The sequence below is a fragment of the Peromyscus leucopus genome, chromosome 4, assembly GCF_004664715.2.
Source record: "Peromyscus leucopus breed LL Stock chromosome 4, UCI_PerLeu_2.1, whole genome shotgun sequence".
Classification (NCBI taxonomy): domain Eukaryota; kingdom Metazoa; phylum Chordata; class Mammalia; order Rodentia; family Cricetidae; genus Peromyscus; species Peromyscus leucopus.
In genome coordinates, this window is record NC_051066.1 from 139,567,407 (window position 1) to 139,587,977 (window position 20,571).

The 20,571-nt window shown below is 48.9% G+C and overlaps 2 protein-coding genes across 2 annotated transcripts in view; one reads left to right on the forward strand and one right to left on the reverse strand.

Annotated features, from left to right (window-relative positions):
- Positions 1–10,453, forward strand: part of Mybl2 (MYB proto-oncogene like 2) — a 33,799-nt gene extending 23,346 nt beyond the window's left edge. The window contains exons 8-14 of the mRNA XM_037205426.1: positions 1,070–1,489; positions 2,308–2,444; positions 4,637–4,736; positions 6,465–6,578; positions 7,395–7,496; positions 9,317–9,466; positions 9,937–10,453. Coding sequence (XP_037061321.1) covers positions 1,070–1,489; positions 2,308–2,444; positions 4,637–4,736; positions 6,465–6,578; positions 7,395–7,496; positions 9,317–9,466; positions 9,937–10,065 — 1,152 coding nt within the window. The 3' untranslated portion in view covers positions 10,066–10,453. The remainder of the gene's footprint in view (positions 1–1,069; positions 1,490–2,307; positions 2,445–4,636; positions 4,737–6,464; positions 6,579–7,394; positions 7,497–9,316; positions 9,467–9,936) is intronic.
- Positions 10,454–12,814: 2,361 nt separating this feature from the next.
- On the reverse strand, positions 12,815–13,674 carry Gtsf1l (gametocyte specific factor 1 like). The gene is given in 2 exon segments (XM_028868619.2): positions 12,815–12,964; positions 12,966–13,674. Coding segments are annotated over 2 exon segments (537 nt in total). The 5' UTR covers positions 13,368–13,674; the 3' UTR covers positions 12,815–12,829.
- Between the last annotated feature and the right edge of the window lie 6,897 nt (positions 13,675–20,571).

Sequence of the window (20,571 nt, forward strand, 5' to 3'; positions counted from 1 at the left end):
TAATGAGTTCCTGGAGAAACTTAGAGGATTGTGGGTATCACTAGAAAGCTGACCCAGCATGAGTGACAGACTCGGGCAGTGTCCCTGGAGCTCCCAGGCCAGTGTGCACGCAGCTCTCCGGGCAGAGTCTCTTACCAGCAGTTATTTACAGCTTTAACACTGCAGGGAGGGGCCTCGTGGATCTCGCAACTTTCCTCTAGGAGGGAATGTGTCATTTCTGAGAAAATAGCTAAACACTGACCTTGTCTGAGAGCCTGTGGGTGGGGCCACCCCTCTGATGTGATAGCCAGTTTTAGGCTGTGTCAGCTAGGAGTTAAATCCTGACATGTGACTCAGACTCTTTTATGGTTTCCTCCTGCTGGAGTGGTGAAGATCAGGGAAAGGATCTACCAAACCTACTCTCCATCTCCGCCAGCATCCTTCCCAGGCATTCCTGCAGGATATGCTTTCTAGTTCCAAGATGCCATCAGTTTCCTGGGCCGCTGATCTCTGAGGTCAGGGTGTGGGTCTGAGGTCAGCCTAGCTGCAAGCTAGTGTCTCCTCTCAGGAATGAGCTGCCTCTGGATCTACACAGGCCACACCTCCAGGATCAAAGTGGAACCTTCTGTTTGCAGAAGGCTTTGGGTAAAGAGAGGATGTGTAGTAATTCTCTGTGCTCTTTGGAGCTTAGTGTGGGTTCCTTGATGTAAAAGCAGGAAAGGGAGCCAGTGGGATGGCTCAGCAGATAGAGGCACTTGCCACCAAGTCTGACCATCTGACTTCAGTCCTCAGCAGCACCCACATAGCAGGAGAGAACTAACTCCTTCAGGTTGTCCTTGACACTCACGTATAAATAAATGCAGTGAATTACTTAAAAAGCAAAGTCACGCTTCTTATAGGTTGCTATGGGGATTGTAAAGCTGTTGATGGGCAGGCATCCGGTTCAAACTTTAGTATATGTAGACCATTGAGGAAATGAAATGTATAAGTGGTAAAGACTGATCCCAGGGATAAGGGACTGAATTTGACACTGGTGTATTTTCCTGTAATGAATGAAGTCCTGCTGTATTCTAACCTCCCTTTCTGGCAGGACCCTGATGCTTGGTGTGACCTGAGTAAATTTGATCTTCCCGAAGAAGCATCCGCCGAGGGCAGCGTCAACAGCAGCCCAGTGCAGCCCCAGACCTCATCACAGCAGCAGCAACAGGCACCCTTCTCCCGACAGACCGCCACACCAGGGCCCAGCATGACTGAGTATCGGCTCGATGGTCACACTATTTCAGACCTGAGCCGGGGCAGCCGCGGGGAACTGATCCCCATCTCCCCCAGCACTGAGGTTGGGGGCTCAGGCATTGGCACACCACCCTCAGTACTCAAGCGACAAAAGAAACGGCGTGTGGCCCTGTCGCCTGTCACAGAAAACAGTGCCAGCCTGTCCTTCCTGGACTCCTGTAACAGTCTTACCCCCAAGAGCACACCCGTCAAAACCCTTCCCTTCTCTCCTTCCCAGGTGTGTGGGTCCCTCTGGCTACCTTGGCTTCCACATATAAACACTTAGTGCCCCAGGGTCTGGCACAGGTCCACACTAGATAATCAGTATTCACTGAGTATCTGCCTGTGCTTGGTGCTAGGGACCCAGTCTAGGTGAGCAGAACCAGACCTGGTCCTGCCCTAAGGAAGCATGCGCTCTGGGTGTACACAGATGGGTGATAAAATGGAGAAGAGCCGTGATGCTGGGAGTGGGGCTGGGTAAGGACAAGTCACTTGTCCTGTTGCTGTGTCCCATCAAAACACTTGATGAAAGCAGCTGAAGAAAGGACAGCTTTATTCTGGTGATGGTTCCAAGGTGTAGTCCACCATGGCAAGGACGTCATGCAGCCAGTCAGGAGGCGGGATGATGTCCTGTTCGGCTCCCTTTTTCCTTGTTATTCAGTCCAAGACCCCAGGCTATGGACTGGCACTGCCCACATTAGGGTAGGTCATCCCCATCTCATTTAACCTAATCTAGAAAAATCCCTTGCCGACACGCCCAGAGGTTTGTTCCCATGGTGACTGTAAACACGATCAAGTTGATAACTAGGAATCCAGGGGGCTCCCAGGGGTAGAGGAGTTCCTTGCATTGAGAAAGCTGCAGGGCCTCGCTGGATGGCAGAGGAAAGACAGAAGGACTGAGTCATTCTTGTTGAAAGAAGTCTTTGTTGGTGTCCTACAGGTCAGGACAAGACCTCAACTTATAGAACAGGCGTGGAGAGGGGTGTCTGAGGATCTGTTCCTCTGTCCGTCAAAGGCCTCATCTTGTCACGTGTTCTATCTCTTCTTCCCTGGCAGTTTCTGAACTTCTGGAACAAACAGGATACCCTGGAGCTGGAGCCCTCACTGACGTCCACCCCGGTGTGCAGCCAAAAGGTGGTGGTCACCACACCCTTGCACAGGGATAAGACGCCCCTGCACCAGAAGTATCCATCGTGAGTTCCTGCTGATCACCTGCCCACCCTGGACAAAGGGGAGGTGCTCTGATCCTGGGGTGTGGCCATCGCACCAATTTTCCTTGTCTGAAGAGCCTGGTTCTTTACCTTCTTTTTCCTCACTTTTATTTTTTAACTTGATAGTCTTGGATCTCAGAAACTGTTCAAATTGCCACAAAAAAAACCTAATATTTCCCCTCTTTTGATAAGCATCAAGTATGGATCAGATGTGTTTGGAAGTGCACCTTGGGCTCTGTCTGACTCAGGAGCCTAGAGCAGTGAGTGCAGTTGTGTCTGGCCTCAGCCTGCTAGAGGAAGGGCTATTACAGTGTGCCCACTTCCTCTTGTGGCACAGTGGAATTCCGGGTAGATGCTCCTCTCTCTATTGAAGGAGCTAGTTAAGGAATTTTGCACAAGGTAATGAGATGACTTCAGAAGCAATTTATTAAAACCCACTGGTTAGAAGTTACTCAATCTGGTAACGATAGTGTTGTGAGTAGTTCTTACATTCAGACAAGAATCCTGGACTTCACATCTGAGCCCTGTAGCAGGGATGCTGAACCATGGCAGACCTGGCCTTTTCCTTCTGCCCAGTCGAATGTGATTAGAGGCCTGTGTTGTCGATCTTACTGCTATGTAATTTTGTATTTGTGTGTATTACATTTTGTTCTGTGGTGCAGCTAAGTTATTTAGAAGTGAGTCTTTTGCTGGGCGGTGGTGGCGCACGTCTTTAATCCTAGCATTTGGGAGGCAGAGGCAGCTGGATCTCTGAGTTTGAGGCCAGCCTGGGCTACAGAATGAGTTCCAGGACAGGCTCCAAAGCAACACAGAGAAACCCTGTCTTAAAAAACCAAAAAAAAAAAAAAAAAAAAAAAAAGTGAGTCTTTTAAAGGATTTATTAAGGACAGAGCAGGGTGGGCATGGTGGAGCATGCCTTTAATCCCAGTACTCAGGAGGCAGAAGCAGGTAGAACTCTGAGTTCAAGGCCAGCCTGGTCTACATAGCAAGTTCCAGGCCTACCAAGGCTACATAGTGAGACCCCATCTCAATAAAAAAAGAAGGGATCAAACTCATCCAATGTGGCTGACGAGACTGAGTGACATTCCCAGGCCTGTATGTCACTCTCTGCAGCTCATGTGACTGCTAGGCTCCACCTGGATGTCCTCTCCCTATTTTGTGGTTAGGAGATAGATAATTAACTGGAATAGCCATAGGCTCCTTTTTTCTCGGATCACTTTCCGCAGTTGCCCAGTGTCACAAATCTCCAACACCACTGTTCATCTGTTTCCTGTTGGTGAGGGCATATCTGGTTCTTGCTGTTCATTTTGACCAGAGGTGGAAAATTTGCCTTATTTTTAAGTGCAGATTATTATCACAAATTCTTTTGATACTCTTCTCTTCCAAAGATTCTTTGTGATGCTTTCTAAGGCACACCAGGCAAGAATTATTTAGATTAAATTCCAAATCGGTGGGGTTTTGTTGCTAGAGGTTTTATTTCATGCATCCTGTGTTTGGGGGTGTGTTATTGTTTGAGCAGGCTCTCATGTGTCCTACACTGGCCTCAGACATAGCGTGTAGCTGAGAGTGACCCTGACTTACTGTCTTCTGCTTCTGCCTCCCAAGTGCTGGTGTCACAGGTATGTGTCACCATGTCCAGAATGTGTTCCCTCATGTCATAGAGGTTGTGGCTTAGAGAAAGGAAGTACCAAAGCTAGAAGGTAGCAGCATGCCTTTGTGTAAAGAGCAGCATGGCCCCTGAGTTGTGGGCAAATAGAGTGAGAACATGGAGGAACTGCAGATAACAGTCTTTCCGAATTTCTGCCCCTACCACGGTGATTTGAGAGGACTTGTGGAGATCATGGCTGCTCCGTCTTGTACCTAGTACCACTTGCTTTCTGTAGAGAAGGCACACAGGTTTGTGGCCTTTCCGGGCCTGCCTCGTCTCTGGGAAGTCCCCAAACTGTACTTTGATGGGGCAGCACTCTCTAGCATTATCATTGTCTCCTCCCCACTTTCCTGTCCTTTATCTGAGGATAGCCCTTCCTCTAGGACCCTGACTTAGACTTGTGCGGGAAGGTAAGCAGGTCATTGGACCAATGAAAGAGTATGTGGGGGTTGGGGGTCACTGGTCATGACCAGGAAAGCGGGAGTCTGCGCTGTCCTTTTGCTGAGCCTCCTCTGGCCTGTGGCAGGTTTGTCACCCCAGATCAGAAGTACTCCATGGACAACACTCCCCACACGCCAACCCCGTTCAAGAATGCCCTGGAGAAGTACGGACCACTGAAGCCCCTGGTATGTGGCATAGCTGCTGTGAGTCTCTGGGGTGGGTTCACCTAAGACCTTTCTCTCTGAGGTCTCTATAGTCTAATAAGGTACAATTTCTCCTTGTCCCCTCATCTGCATTTCCTGAGTACCTTCAGTGTGTCAGGCAGGCAGACACTGGCTGGTGGCAGTTAGTGGTATCTTGGTGAAACAGTGTGTAGGACAGGGGATGTGAACATTAAAACGCATGCCACCTAAATAACTAAAGAGCTTACTGTAAAGAAAAGGGCCGAGACGTGCATACCTGTACTTGGCAGCTGGAGGAGGCAGGCAGATCAAAAGTTCAAGGTTATGCTCAGCTGCCTAGAAAGTTTGAGGCTAGCCAGCGCAACGTGAGACCCTATTTAAAAGGTGGGGTGGGGAGGTGGAAGTCAGGTGTGGTGGTCCATGCCTATAATCCAGCACTCAGGATGCAGAGGCAAGGAGATGATGAGCCAGTCTGCACTCATGGGGAGCAGGGAAGGAAGGGCTCAGCAAAGGCAAAGGTTGTCTTGTTGACTCTAGGGTAAGTGGGGTTTCCAGGGACTGGTACGTGTGGCAGTCACGAGTACTAGTTACTGCTGCCCCTTATTAGAGATGCTGTCTGTTGAACTGGTCGCCTACCAGGCTTGTTCTTGGCAGGTGTGGTTTGTGTTCAGGGGCTTTTTGTATGGCATTTGAAGTGTCACTGAGGAGTTCACTCTCTCCTAGTCTTTGCTACTCGAGGTTGGAGAGGTCGCTTGGAGCTTCTGAGCCTGGGCCGTGGAAACACACCCTAATGTCCCAGTTAGTGTAGAACAAGGACAGAAGGAGCCTGGGCGTTTAGTGCATATGGGTTCTTGGTTTTGGAGATAGCTTTTGTCTGTGATGCCCAGTGTCTTGGGCTTCTGTTGCTGTGGTAAAACTGACCAAAAGCAGCTTAAGGGAGATAGATAGGGTTTATTTTGGCCTACACTTGGAAGTCCATCACAGGAGCGGAGTCTGGGCAGGAACTGATGCAGACACCATGGGGGATGCTCTGTACTTGTCTTGCTCCTCATGGCCTGCTCAGTTGCTTTCTTACACACTCCAGGACTACCTTCCCAAGCGGGGCACAGCCCACAGTGGGCCCTCCCACATCAATTTTTAATCAAGACAATTCCCTCACAGATTTGCCTACAGCCCATTCTGTTTGGAAACATTTTCTCAGTTCAGGTTTCCTCCTCTCAGTTTGTGTCACTCTAGTTTGTGTCAAGTTAATGGGAAACTAACCAACACACTATCAAGCCTATCCTTGAACTTGCCCAGACTGATTCCTCCTGCCTTGGCACCACAGTGCTGTGGTTATAGACAGGTGCTGTCTGAAATTCCTGGGTTCAAGTGATGCTTCTGCCTCGACCCATGAGTAGCTGGGACTTTGGGGAAGGCCAGGCTCAAGCATCTGGATTATAATAACTGCTGTGGCCTGAGTCAGGCTCTTGGTATGAGCCCGAGTTTTTACTCCATAGACATGAAAACAGGGCTATGTGGGATGTAAGGCTATGCCTCCAGACGTGTAGGCCTTCGGGGTCAGGGTCTTCATTTGTCCAAGGCAGGACCACTAATGGTTATGAACAATGCTTGTGAAGTCAGTGTCCTGGTCTAGGCTCTCTTTGCTTGCCTAGCTAGTACTGTATACCTCTCTCAGACCTACACGGCCTGAGTGGGCCTCGTGAGGATCACCCTTGCCTCCATCCACAGCCCCAGACCCCTCACCTGGAAGAAGACTTGAAGGAAGTGCTACGTTCGGAGGCTGGCATTGAGCTCATCATTGAGGATGATGTGAGGCCTGAGAAGCAGAAAAGAAAGCCTGGGGTGAGTGGCCTGAGGACCCTTACTCTGCCTGGACAGTTGGCATATGAAGTCAGCCCTGAGATCAGGGAGGACCCGGGAAGTAAGTGCCTTACATGAATGCACCTTTCAGAGGGTCCTGGCTTCTTACCTGTGGCCTCCTGTGCTATGAATGATGCTCTCACTCATCCAGCATTGTGAATGGACCCTTCTCAAGTGGGCTTGGGCTGGGGGTGGTGGGCACAGTAGTGGTCAGGTGAGACTTACAGAGCTCAGTGGATCTGGAGACGGGCATGCCCACACACCTCATGGCCATCTGAGTTCATGTGGGAGGAAGGGAGTGGAGGGGGACAGATTCCAAGTGTTCCTTTCCGATGGTAGTGAGCTAGGAAGAGGGTGGGTACCTTAGCCATGAAAGCAGTGTGTGGGGTTTCCGTCAGGTGAGGGGGGATTCACAGAGCCACCTGGTGAGATACCAGACTCAGGGTCTGCTTCCTTCCCATTGCACTGTCCAGCTCCTCTAGCCATGGGTGGCACTTCAGATCTCCTTGCTTTTGGGCTTTTTCCTAGACTGCTCTCCCTAGGGAGAGATGATAGTCAAAGCCAGGCAGTGAGGCTGGGAAGGACCCACAGTGTCTGGCAGGGTAAGGACCGTCTGGGTCAGAGTCCATTGTAGCCAAGGTCTCCTGGTCTTCCCATATCACAAGAGCAAGACCTGTTAGCTATGCCTTGAAGATTCCACTCTTGAAAGTCCTGATTCAGTGACCATGGTCATTGAGGCATTGGCCATGGCAAACCTGATTGCTCACACTAACCATCCTTTTCTCTCCCAACCCTCAGCTGCGACGAAGCCCTATCAAGAAAGTCCGAAAGTCTCTGGCTCTTGACATTGTGGATGAAGATGGGAAGCTGATGTCTACACTGCCCAAAGCTCTGTCCTTGGTAAGGGGCTGACATGACTTACCTGCCCTACAGGGCTTCAGGAACCTTCCTCTGCAGCTGTCTAGTTATGGGGAGGACCCTTTAGATGGGGTGGGTTTCTGGTTCTCTGGTTGGGCCTGGTGTTAGGAAGATTGGCAGGAGATGGCAGATCTGGGCACCCAGCCTGAATTTCACTAAGAGTTCCGATGTGTCTTTCCTAGGCTTTATTTGACAGGAGTTATATTGCTAGAACACTGTGGGCCCCCACCGCCACCCTTCCCACCGAGTGTCAACCACATGTGCCCCAAGCACAGCCGAGTGGTTGAGGCACATCAGCCCTGAGCAGCTACTGTCTAGCCTACAGGCCAGCCTTGCTCTTCTGGGGGTAGAAGTCACACCTTTAAGAGCCCAGGTGCTGTGCTACTGGTCCCTTGGAGCTGGTGGGATGTGGCCTGGCTTGACCTGGTGTATAAACTGATAGCATGGCGGTTCCATTGTATGGTAATGGGAAGGTTTTTTTATTGTAGATGTGTGAGAGAGACTAGCCAAGAGACATTTGGAAGAGTCCAGAGCAGAGAAAGTATAGGCTGATCATAGACAGTAGATTAGACATGAAGACCAGGGCTGTCTTCGAGAGAGGGGAGGGTAGAAGGGGATAGAGAATAGAGAAAACAGTGAGAATAAGAGGGTTAGAAGGAGAATGCGTAGCTGCCAGGAGGGAACTGGGATTTGGGGCAAGGGAGGAGATGAGAAGGGCTAAGATGCCAGCTAGCATGGGCTGTGAATGAGTAACGGGTACTTGTGATGCTGAGGGAGCCTGGAGCCCGGCATAAATAAGCTTTGATAGACTGATAAGCACCACAGGTAGCCACAGGTCCCTTCTGCCAGAGGAAAGGGAAATGGCTCCTTTTGGTAGAGGGGAACCAGCTTCACAAGTTCCTGAGCAATACTGGCTTTTATCTAACTGCCAGAGATCCTCTTATAGTCTAGGTTGAGCCCATTTCTGGGTGTTTGGACTGCCTTTTGGAGTTACCTTTGGACCTGGCACCAGTAGAGGCAGTGAGGAGGGCCGGGAGCATGATGAAGGGTGTGATTGCTAAACAGATCTTACAGGTAGTGCTGTTGTTCTTCTAGAAAATCCAGGGAGCACTGCCAGGTGGGGGGCTTGCTCCCTTCAGTCAGACCTTCGGTCGCCTCTCTTTGAGGCACATGTTTTGTCTTGTTTTAAGCAGTGCTGGGGGTTGAGGCCAGGCCCCACCCACTCTGGGTGAGTTGAGGACTGGGTGAGTGGAGATGAACTCTGCTGTGGAGATGAGCTCTGCTGTGGAGGAGATGAGCTCTGCTGTGGAGATGAGCTCTGCTGTGGAGGAGATGAGCTCTGCTGTGGAGGAGATGAGCTCTGCTGTGGAGATGGGTGTGGGAAATAATTAGCCTGTGGTCTTGGCTTCCCCCTGGGCCCCAAGGGGAACGTTAAGATGGCAAGCCGGTGAGCAGAGCAGGGTGCTTATGGGTCCAGGGCACATTCCCCTTGATGCTTTTGTTTCTGGACCAGGAAGCCTGGAGCACCATGTGGGGCCTCACGTGACAGGAGCTGGCATTGCTGGGCTCTAAAGTGATCGGTTCACAGATACTCCTTTAATCTTTTGAGATTAAAGGGATCGTGTTTGAACTCCATATCTGAAGGGGAACTGAGGCTTAGAGAGAACACCCTGCTCTAGCTCTCAGCAGCGCGGGTGGGTACGGGTGGCTGCCAGGATACCAGGTTGTGTTTCCGTTTTGTTTTGTTTTCTCCTGGCAAAGATCTTGTGGCAAAGTGGTGACTAACTGGGTTTTGATTTCAGCCAACAAGTGTCCCGTCCAGTTCCTCTAGCTTCACTCTGCCAGGTATCAAAGAAGACAACAGCCTGCTCAACCAGGGCTTCCTGCAGGCCAAACCTGAGAAGCTGGTGGCCACCCAGAAGGCCCGGAGCCACATTCCAGCCCCTGCCCCTGTGAGTGCTTCCTGTGGCTGTTTGCCTGATTAACTTAACTTTTATGATCTTGGCCCAAATGCTACTTCCTATGGGAAGTCGTTCCTGATCTCCCCTGCCTAGATTTCCCCAGCCCCATTTCCTTCCTGAGGCCTGGACTTAACCTGTCACCGGGTCATTACCTGTGTTTGGTTTGCTTAGTGCTCTGTTATTGACAGCAGCTGGTCTGGGCCCTTGCATCCCAGCTTGAGGATCTGTCCAGCTGTGGCTTCTCATGAGGCCAACGGGTGCTGTGCATTTCCCCTGCCTCAGCCTCCTGCTTCACTGTTGAGCCCACAGGTGGGCCATGACTTCCCTGAGACCACCAAAGAAAATGGAGGGAGCATAGGCTGGCTTCCACATCCAGGGGGAGGGTCCTAGAAATGTCCCCACCCTTACTAGCCAGGACCACCAGGGTTTGTTACTGAGCTTACCCTCTCACCTCCTACCAGATGACCAGCGCCTGGAAGATGGTGGCCTGTGGAGGCACCAAAGACCAGCTCTTCATGCAAGAGAAAGCCCGGCAGCTCCTGGGCCGCTTAAAGCCCAGCCGATCATCTCGGACCCTCATTCTGTCCTGAAGGGGCTTAGAGGGCACAAGCCTGTTTTCATGTTTACAGGGGCTAGGGTGGGGGTGAGGTATGCATTGAAATCACATTCAGGTGATCAGCTTCAGGAAGTCGTCTGCTGTCAGCCCCTCAGACTACTCAGTGGCAGCAGAAGGAACACACTATATCCTGTCCCCAGGTCTAGCTTCGTGAAGTTCCTGGTGCTAACAGAACAAAGTCCCACTCCTGGGCCTGTCTGTCCTGCCCCCGATGCCACAAGGAGCCCTGTTAGCTTCTCCCAAGCTCTCAGCAGGCCTGGCCTCATCTCACCCCTGCTTAGGATAGGGGGTGTGGCTAGGAGTGTTCCTTTTCTCATCCCCCGTTGGTACATTCTCTCCACAATAAAATGCCGTTCTCCCTATGCAGCGTGACTCTGCCTTCTAGGCCTTGCTTGAAGTGCCTCAGTGGCTTCAGTTGACATAAAGGCATGTGGACCTTTGTCCTCAGAGTTACCAGCTTTGCCCAGTGGGTGTCTCCGCAAAGCTCCCAAGAACTCGTGGTGTGGGTGGATGGAAACTGGTTCGGAGAGGCTGTTGGAATGGTGCATTCAGCTTTGTCTTAATGCCTCACGGCTGTACGGTACTTGGCTAGGGCCATGGGTGGCTCTGGGCCTCCAAGAAGATGCTGCTGCTTTAAGCTGAGCCAGCCGTTAGGTGAGACCATTACTAAAGAGAGGGCTGGCAGAACCTCCCAACTCTGGCCAGTGTTCAGAAGGCTGCTTAGCCCTAGGGCCATATATCTGAGGTGGTGGCATCAATTGCCCAGGCTGTTGCCTCCTTGGTTAGGTTCAGTGGGTAGAGCATGGCCCGTAACTGGTGATCAGTCATGAGCTTGAAGAGGGAGATGCTAAGCCTAATGTCTAGATCAGGAAGTGTTGAGTAGCTTGCATGAGTGTCCTTGGGTTGGAGGTTGGAGGTTTGATGAACCTGTGGGAGGTTAAGAGTCACACCCTCTCCAGCAGGGCAAGAAATAACATCTGAAGACATGACCGAGCCAGCACACCACAGTTCAGACATGTCCCTGCTCTTATGCAAGGGGTCTTGGGGACAGGCCCTGCTTTTCTCACTCTACCTCCTAGTCTATGCCTGAGCCCCATGCTCAGGTAGGTTCTCACTGAACTGCACCTGCCTCACCCCTGGGCTTGTTTTAACAGTTACTGCCTCTCTCTCTGTGATTCTTATCACCCCTCCGTTTGACCCTGGAAGCCTGAGTTTGCACTGCCAAGGGATTACTGCTTGTAAGTGTATATATACCGGGACTTCCAGGGCACGTGGAGGACAGAGAGACGAAGACCCGGGAGGAACAAGGAGGATTTTGACCAGAGAGTACATGTGGATGAGATGGAAGATGAGGAAGAGTCAGATGGGGAAGTACTAGCTGGGTAAGAACAAGATGAAAAGGACCTAGATGAGACAGAATTTAGACGAGAGAATTAAGATAGAACATAGAGGGAACAATTAAGATAGAACTTAGAGGGAACAGTAGATAAATACAGAGAGAAATCAGACAAAAGAGGAGCTAGGCACGAGAACAGAACTGAAGCTGTGTATAAAGGATGTTATGCCAGAGGAATTAAAGCAAGTGAACTTCAGAGCTCGGTGTGCTGAGATTCTATTTCCCGAAAATAGTCCTCGCCGTTAGTAGTTCTCTCTCCTGAGCCCCTGGGATGTATAATATTAAGGCCGGCCCCTCTAATAATATACAAGAGTGGAGTGTGCCCAAGAAAAAAACTTTCCTCCCAAACTGGATGTGGCATGACCCCTGTGACCCCAGCAGAAACAGGAAGTTCACTTCACAGTTCAAGGCCAATTGGACTATATGGTTACTTCTAGGCCAGCTACACAATAAGACCATGTCTTCAGAAGTAAAGATTTCTTCCTTAAAAACTTACATTAAAAAAAACCCTAATTATGGCTTCTGGCTGCTGTTATATATATTTAAGCCAGGTAGCACATTCACATGTATGCGCAGGCGAAGAAACGGGGAGATGTCATCCTTGCTCCTTGGTTACCTCCTTGTCTTCCATTCAGGCAGCCGTTATTAGTCTAGGGAGGAAGCTCTTTTATCAGGTGATAGCCACTTAGACCTCTGGGGACAGAGTCCCATTGTATCTTGTGTGTGCCATGTAAACACAGGCACGCATATCATGTTTCCTCTCTGGCCCTGTAAAACTGGCATTCCTTAATGTAGACTTTTTTAGGCTTTTTATCAGTTAAACTCAGGGTTTGGCGATCTACATCCCACTGGCCAAATCTAGCCTGCCTCTTGTTTGTGTAGACAGTTTTATTGGAACGTGGGGTCACTGGCTTAGGTGGTATCTCTGCCTGTTTAAGAACCAAGTAGCTGCCAGAGAGACTGCGGGGTGAGCTGAGCCTAACTAGAAACTTTTCCGAACACGCTGTGCCCCGCTTCCAACCTCTGTACACAGTTTCTACAGCTGGCTCATCACAGTGCCTTCTCTCATTGGTAAAGCCTCGACGTCACTCCCCCAGGTAGGCCCTCCTTATGAGTAAGTCAGTGCTGCTATAAATCACACCTCACTGAATAACTGCTCGACCTCATTTGCCACATGTGGCTGTCTGTACAGGGTGAAGTCTTGGGTGTAGAATTACTTGATTAAAGCCTGTGTGTGATGAACATTTTCATCGCTACTGTCAAAGTGTTCCCCATGGGAGTTCCCACCTATGTTATAAACCCCACCTCCCTCACCTCAGACCTCCTAAGCCGTTTGAAACAATCAAGAGCAGGGCCGGTTACTTTGCAGGCTTTTATTCTGAGATTCGTGTCTATCCACGCATTTGAGAGCCCTCTTCTCGCTGCTAGAGGTTTGCCCTCCTGGTCCGGGTCTGAGGATCTTCTGGGGGTTGGTCTCCTCTCTGTGACTCTGGAGTGTCACTTTCACAAACAAGTTTTTGGGGAACAAAACTCTTAAGGACGAACATTGGGTGACCGTTGGCACCGTCAACATTCCATATATCCGGGTTGGAAAGCCAAGGGACCTGTAGCGGGTCCTCGTTCTGCGGCTGTGGGAGACTCACGTGCAGAGGGCTCAGAGTGTCCTCTTCCTCCATGGAGCTTCTGTTGACACAAGTAGCTTCGTGTTCAGCCAGCTTCCTGATGGGGACCACGTGGCAGGCGTTGTATTTACAACTAGCCATCTTTTTGGCTTTCTTGGGATTCTTCTTCCTGCATGATGCCAGGTGGTACTGGAGTCTGCTGAGTGGAATTCGGTGGTGAGGGTTATAAGGACAGATTTCTATGGATTCTGGCTCCATGGGGACTTGACTGGAAGCCAGGTGTCCTGCTGCCAAAGGCTAGATGACACACCTCTCAAGGAAAAGCCGTTTTGTAAGAAAGATTGTGCTGTCTTCTGCGAGGCTTTGGCTCTTGGGACTCTAGAGTGAAAGTCTTACTCTTCAAGTTCCGTCAGCAGCAGCTACGCAGAGAAAACCAGCAGAGAGCCACAAGAGAAGTTAACTCAAGCAGATACAAGAGCCCAAAACAGTAGCTTCCAGGGAGGTGAAGTTAGCAGGTTACAACCCTTCGACTCGAAGGGCTGAGACTCTGTGTTGTCAAGGGACAGAATGGGTGGTCACAGTGGGCAGCTTATGACATCAGCAAGAGACTGGTCATTGCTTGGGGAGTGGCTTTAGGGAAAGCGGCTATTCAAATTTGTTTATGACATCAGCATTGCCATGTGCATCTTCTGACTCTTAGTATAATTAAAGCCAGGATGCATTGGTTTAAATCAGCTAACTTTGTGCTGTCTTTCAAAAATGTTTGTTACGTGTATTTATTTGTTTGGAGTGGCGTGTGGTGACACTGTTGTGGAGGTCAGAGAAGAACTTGCAGGAAGGACTTGGTTTTCTTCCTCCACCAGGGTTCTGGGATCAAATTCAGGCTGTCAGACTTAGCAGCAAGCATCTTGATCCCATGAGCCCCCTGGCCAGTCCTTCCTGCCTCCTTTTCTTCCTTTGTCCCGCCACTCCCCCCCCCTCCCCCCCCCTCCCGCGCGCTCCCGAGATCAGGTTTCATGTAGCTCAGGTTGGCCTGGATCTTGATATGTAGCTGAGGATGGCCTCCACCTTGTGTGCTGGGATTATAGATGTGTACTACTGTATCCAGTTTACGTGGTGCTGGGGACCAGACCCAGGGCCTCGTGCATTTGTGGCAAGCAGTCTGTGAACTGAGCTACATCCTCAGTCTTTATTTTCTGCTCTTCTTTGGTTCATTTTTGTTTTCTTCCCCAAATTTGAAATCCTTTTTGCCTCAGCCTCCCAAGTGCTACAATTTCTGGTGTGTGCAGCACACCTGGCCTCATCCCTTATTTTAAGTACACAGTGTTGAAGAAATATTTCCACCTTCCTCAATTTGTACACTTTCTAATTGTTTAATTACAAGTTGAAGTATCCATGGATGATTTACTGATTTTTGTTTGTTTTTTGAGACAGGGTTTCTCTGTAGTTTTGGTGCCTGTCCTGGAACTCGCTCTGTAGACCAGGCTGGCCTTGAACTCACAGAGATCTGCCTGGCTCTGCCTCCCGAGTGCTGGGATTAAAGGTGTGCGTCATCACTGCCTGGCCCAATTTACTGATTTTTTTTTTTAAATAAGATTTTTATTTTGTGTGTATTTTTCCTGCCTGTGTGTAAGTGCAACTGCATATGTGCCTGGTGCTGGTGGAGACCCAAAGGTGTTAGAGGTGAGCTCCTGATGTGGGTGCTGGGACTGAACCCAGGTTCTTTGGAAGAGCAGCAAGTGCTCTTAACTGGAGTTATAGACCGTTGCAAGCCACCATGTCGGGGCCTGGGTCATCTGCAAGAGCACCAAGTGCTCTTAGAACCATTGAAACATCTCTCTAATCCTTGATTTATCCAACTTTAAAGTTAGTATTTTACCCTTTCTGGAGCAGGTAATGTTTTTTTTTTTTTTGCCCTCCCTCCCTCCCTCCCTCCCTCCCTCCCTCCCTCCCTCCCTCCCTCCCTCCCTCTTAGTGCTGGAGACTGAAACCAAGGTTTTAACACTTGCTAGGCAAGCCCTACCCCTGAGCAAAATCCTCAGCCTCTTCTCCGTATTTGAAACCTGGTTTTATTATCATTTTTTTTTTTTTATGAAGCAGAGTTAGGGTTTTATAAAGATGTTTTGGAGGGCTAGAGAGAGTAGTCAGTGGTTAAGAGCACTTGCTGTTCTTATAGCACACCCGGAGGATGCTGGTTCAGGTCCCAGCATGCCCTTGAAAGCTAGCAAGCATCTGTAATTCCAATTCTGGGGGATCTGATGCCCTCTTCTGGCCTCTGCGGACTCCTGCATGCATGTGTGCTTCTCAAAGAGTCACACACACCACGGATGGGAATGTGCTTCCAAAGGGAGAGTTGCCTAACCCTGATTCCGCCGCCGCTTCCTTGGGCTTTGCTGCTGTTTGCCATTCCCGTCTTTGAGGTTTTGGTTCCTTCTCCGGGCCTCTCCTGCTTCTCAAATCTGTGCCTCTCTGATATTCTGGCTCACCTTGCGGCTTATACCCACCTGGGGAATCACTGTCCAGGTTCAAGTTCATCTTCCTGACCTCCTTTTGACAGACGGTTCTCTCTGTTTGCCCAATAACACCCTTGTTTCACCTCCCCCTTTAAAATGAGTGTCTGTGTGAGTGTGTGCCGAATGCGTGTGGGAAGAAGGTGTTAGAGGTGAGCTCCTGATGTGGGTGCTGGGACTGAACCCAGGTTCTTTGGAAGAACAGCAAGTGCTCTTAACTGCTGGACCAATTCTCTAGCCCCACCTTTATTATTTTTTAAGAAAGACTCATTTGATTTTTCCTATGTGTTTGTGTGTTTTGCTTTGCCTGCATTATGTAAGTGCACCAAGTATGTACCTGGCGCTCTCAGAGGTCAGAGAGGGGGCTGGATCTCTCAGGACTGGAGTTACAGACAGTCGTGATCCTCCATGTGGGTTCTGGGAATTGAACCTGGGTCCTCTCTAAGAGCAACAAACGCTCTGAACCACTGAGCTAACTTTCCAGCAACCTCCTCCCCCTTATTCTTGAATAGTGTTTTCACTGACTGTAGCGTGTTCCTCTTCACTTAAGCTGAGTCCAGTTGTTTTTATCATGCTACTCACGGAGCTGAGAGTCCAGATCAGATACTCATGCCTCCGTGTGTGTGTGTGTGTGTGTGTGTGTGTGTGTGTGTGTGTGTGTGTGTGTGTGTACGTGTGTACGTGTGTACGTGTGTACGTGTACTCATGTACGTGCATGCACAAACGTGGAGGCTAGATGATTATCTCAGGTATCATCTTTAGAAACGTTGCCCATCTCCTTTGAAAAAGGGTCTTTCGCTGCCCCGGATCTCACCAGTTAGGCTAGAGTGGCTGGTCAGCAGGTCTCCACCTCCCAGCTCTGGGATTATACGCAGGCACCACCATGTCCTGTGGCATTTTCACATGGGTTCTGGGGACTGAGCCCTCGTGCTTGTGAGGGCAGAACTTTACTGATGAGCTGTCTCCAAGCCCTTTCCTAACTTCTTTGGAAGGTAACCTAATTCCTTTTCTATGTCTGTCTTTCAAAACTTTCATTGTTGGTTTTCCAGTCTAATATTTATTGAAATGAGTTATTTCTCTTTTTTTTTTTATTTATTTTTGTATATGTGCTACTGAGACTTGAACCCATGTCCATGCATGGGCTAGGCAAACACTCTGCTGTGGATTTATGTCCTCAATTTTTTTTTTTTTTTTATTGTTGAATATGAGACACAGTTTTACTAAATTATCTAGCTGGCCTTGAACTCACTCTGTACCCTAGGCTGGCCTTGAACTTGCTCCAGTGTAACTAGGGTTAGCAGGCCTGGCTTGGTGAGGATTTCTCCCTTTTATTCTTTCTCTATTGTTGGAATACATGAATGGTCCATGACTGAAGCCGTGCGAGGAGATTTCTGAGGCCTTGTGAGAAAACTCCAGGTAAACAAGAGTCTTGTAACCTCTGTCCCTCCATAACATGGGCTGTTCTTGGAACGTGCTTTCGTGCCCTGCCGGGTGTAAAACGCAGGTGGGTTACTTTAGATTACCCATCATTTTACCCATTCCTCAGAACGATGTTTCCAAGAATGAGTTGACTATACACAGCTTGAACTAATGTGACCTTGCCCTCGTGACTGTATACAGCCTGAATTCATGTGACCTTTGCTCATATGACCTTGCTTAACTCTCAAGAATACTCTCAGAGTATAAATTGTCTGATTCTCTGAATAAAGTTGGCTATTGCATGAAACTTTGGTCTGCCTCATTTTTAAGCTCTGCTCCCCCACGTTCACGATGCCAACTAGAGCGGTAACACTATATTTATTTATTTATTTATTTATTTATTTATTTATTCGGCCCCTTGAATCTGTGTGTGACTGTCTCGTGTTGGTTTCAGAAAGCATCCTGCCACACCTCCAATGCTGCTTCTGCCTCCTTCTCTCTCCTTCCCGAGGACCCTGGTGACTACCCTAATTGTCATCATAGAATCTTCATCCAGTAACAAGATCACGAAGGGGAAACCCACAGAGACAGCTGCCCCGAGCTCATGGGAGCTTATGGACTCTAGACCAACAGCTAGGGAGCCTGCCTGGGACTGACCTAGGCCCTCTTCATGGGTGACAGTTGTGTAGCTTGGTCTGTTTGTGGGGTCCCTAGTAATGGGACAGGTGCATGAGCTGGCTTTTTGGAGCCTAGTCCCTATGGTGGGATGCCTTGCTCAGCCTTGATGCAGGGGGGAAGGCGTTGAGTCCTGCCTCAACTTGATATGCCATGCTTTTGTTGACTCCCATGGGAGGGAGGGCTGCCCCTTTCTGAGGAGTGGATGGAGGGGAGGGGAGAAAAGAGGTGGAGGAGGGAACAGGAGGAGAGAAGGGAGGGGAAACTGGTTGGTATGCAAAATAAATTTTAAAAACTTCATAATTTAAAAAAATCAGATGTTTGAATACTTGGTTCTCAGTTGGTGGCATTGTTTGGGTAGGTTTAGAAGATGTGGCCTTGCTTCTGGTCATGGCAGGTTTTGGTTTTTTTTATTGTATTTTTTATGTATATGAGTGCTCCATCTGCATATATGCCTGCATGTCAGAAGAAGGCATCAGATCCCATTATAGATGATTGTAAACCACCGTGTGGGTGCTGGGAATTGAACTCAGGACCTTTGGAAGAGCAGCCAATGCTCTTAACTGCTGAGCCATCTCTCCAGCCTTGGTCATGGTGTTTTATCACTGCAACACAAAAGTAGTTAATGCACATCTGTCTCCTCCACCCCAGCACTTATATTGTAGGAGCCAACACCCAGCTCTTTCTGTGGGTGCTGGGGCCCGAACTCAGGTCCCCAGGCTTGTGCAGCAAATACTTCACCCACTGAGCCGTCTCCCCAGCCCTCCCCATTGCTTCATAATTTGGATGTTTAGAGTTTATGCTTCTAGGGTTCTGGTTGTTTTTCAAATCTGCCACACTGCCTTGAATAGTTTCTTGCTCTATGCAGACAGATATGTTGAGGTTTGCCATTTCAGTTTTTAAAGCTTGATAAGCTGAGTTGATTGAAAACTGTTTGAAGCCTGCATGGACCTGTTTTTGCAACTTCATTTTGGTTCGAGGGAGAGAGGGTCCTATTATGTAGCTCAGGCTAGCCTTGAACTGGCAATTCTATTGCCTCAGCCTCCTAAGCACTGGGATTATAGATGTGTGCTACCACTCCGAGCTAACTAGCTTTATTTGGGAGCTTAGCGTTCATTGTTCTAAAGTGAGATAGATGTGTTCCTCTGAAGAAGCTTGCCGTGTAGAGATAGAGCCAGGGACCACCTGCACCCAAGTCACACCTCCTTAGCTGAGTACCCTTTTGTGCCTTGTAGGTACTGGCATAGGGAGGAGCTGGCCTACAAACATGGTCTCGGCCTTGCCTTCCTTTGTCTTGTTGCTCTGCTGCTACCCTGGGAAGCCTTTCAAAGTCTCCTTGGATGGAAAGAAGGGTTCAGATGCACCCCTACATCCATGAAGCTGGAGCTCTTGGTACCCCAGATGTACATGGGAAACATTCCTCACACTGGGGGATCCTTGTTACTGTTCCTCTTGCCCCACACAGACTGAACCAAAGTCCAAATATACATAATTGTAAGTGGGTTTTTTGTGTATTGAGTTGTTTTTTTTTTTTGTTTTTTTGTTTTTTTTTTTTTTGAGGCAGTGTTTCAGGTATAAGAATGGTCTTGAAGTTCTAATTCTCCTGCCTTCTGTTCCCAAGTGCTGGGATGATGATGATGATGATGATGATGATGATGATGATGATGATGATGTTATTGTGTGTGTGACCATGCCCAACTTATGCAGTACTGGGAATGGAGCCCAGGGTTTCATGCGTGCTAGGCAAGTGCTCTACCACTAAGCTACTTCCTAGTCCCTGTAAGGGGTTTTGATCCTCTGACATTCTGCTCACCTCTCAGCTTTTAGGCTGGCACCTAAAAAGGAGCCTTGAGGCTGGAGACACGGCTCAGTGGTTAAGACACTTACTACTCCTGCAGAGAATGCAAGTTCGGTTCCCAGTACTCATACCAGGCAACTCACAACTGCCTGTAATTCCAGTTTCAGGAGATCCGATGCCTTCCTCTGGCCTCAACAAAGGCAACACCCTCACATAAGCCTTGAACTTCTTACAGGGCGTGGGTGTGAGTAGAAAGACCGTATTTTTGAGTGGTCATATTCCAAATCATAAGTACAAAAGTAAATTACAGTCACTCTATGTTAATGCATACATACAACACAATTCTACATAATAACTATGGGATCTTTACTTTATAGGCTTGATCTTATTTTAGACCAAATCTCTGCTTGTCATTTTTTTCCAAAAGAGGAGCAGGGCATGACTATCTTCTAGGATCTGTATTTCCAGGTCAGGAGTCAACAAAGTATGACCTGTGGCCAGGGTCCAGATCTGCTCTTGTAAATAAAGTATGAAATCTTGAAACCTCATCATTCCCTCTTGTTTACAGATTGTCTGCTGATTGCTGTGACTTTGAGTAGTTTTAACAGTCTAGATGTTTGCCAGCTGGCCCATTATGGAGCTGAATTTTGTAATCACTATGTGACTTCTTTCCCAGTACCTTATCAATATCAGAAAGCAGACTAATTGCTCAGGTTTATTTTATTTTATTTTTGAGTTTTTGATTTTTTTTTTTTTTTTTTTTTTGGTTTTTCGAGACAGGGTTTCTCTGTGTAGCTTTGCGCCTTTCCTGGAGCTCACTTGGTAGCCCAGGCTGCCCTCGAACTCACAGAGATCCGCCTGCCTCTGCCTCCCGAGTGCTGGGATTAAAGGCGTGCGCCACCAACGCCCGGCTGAGTTTTTGATTTTTTGAGAAAGGGTTTCTCTGTGTAGCCTTGGCTGTCCTGGAACTTACTTTGTAGACCAGGCTGGTCTGGAACACACAGCCTCCTGAATGCTGGGATTAAAAGCATGTGCCACCACGACCCAGCAATTGATCAGG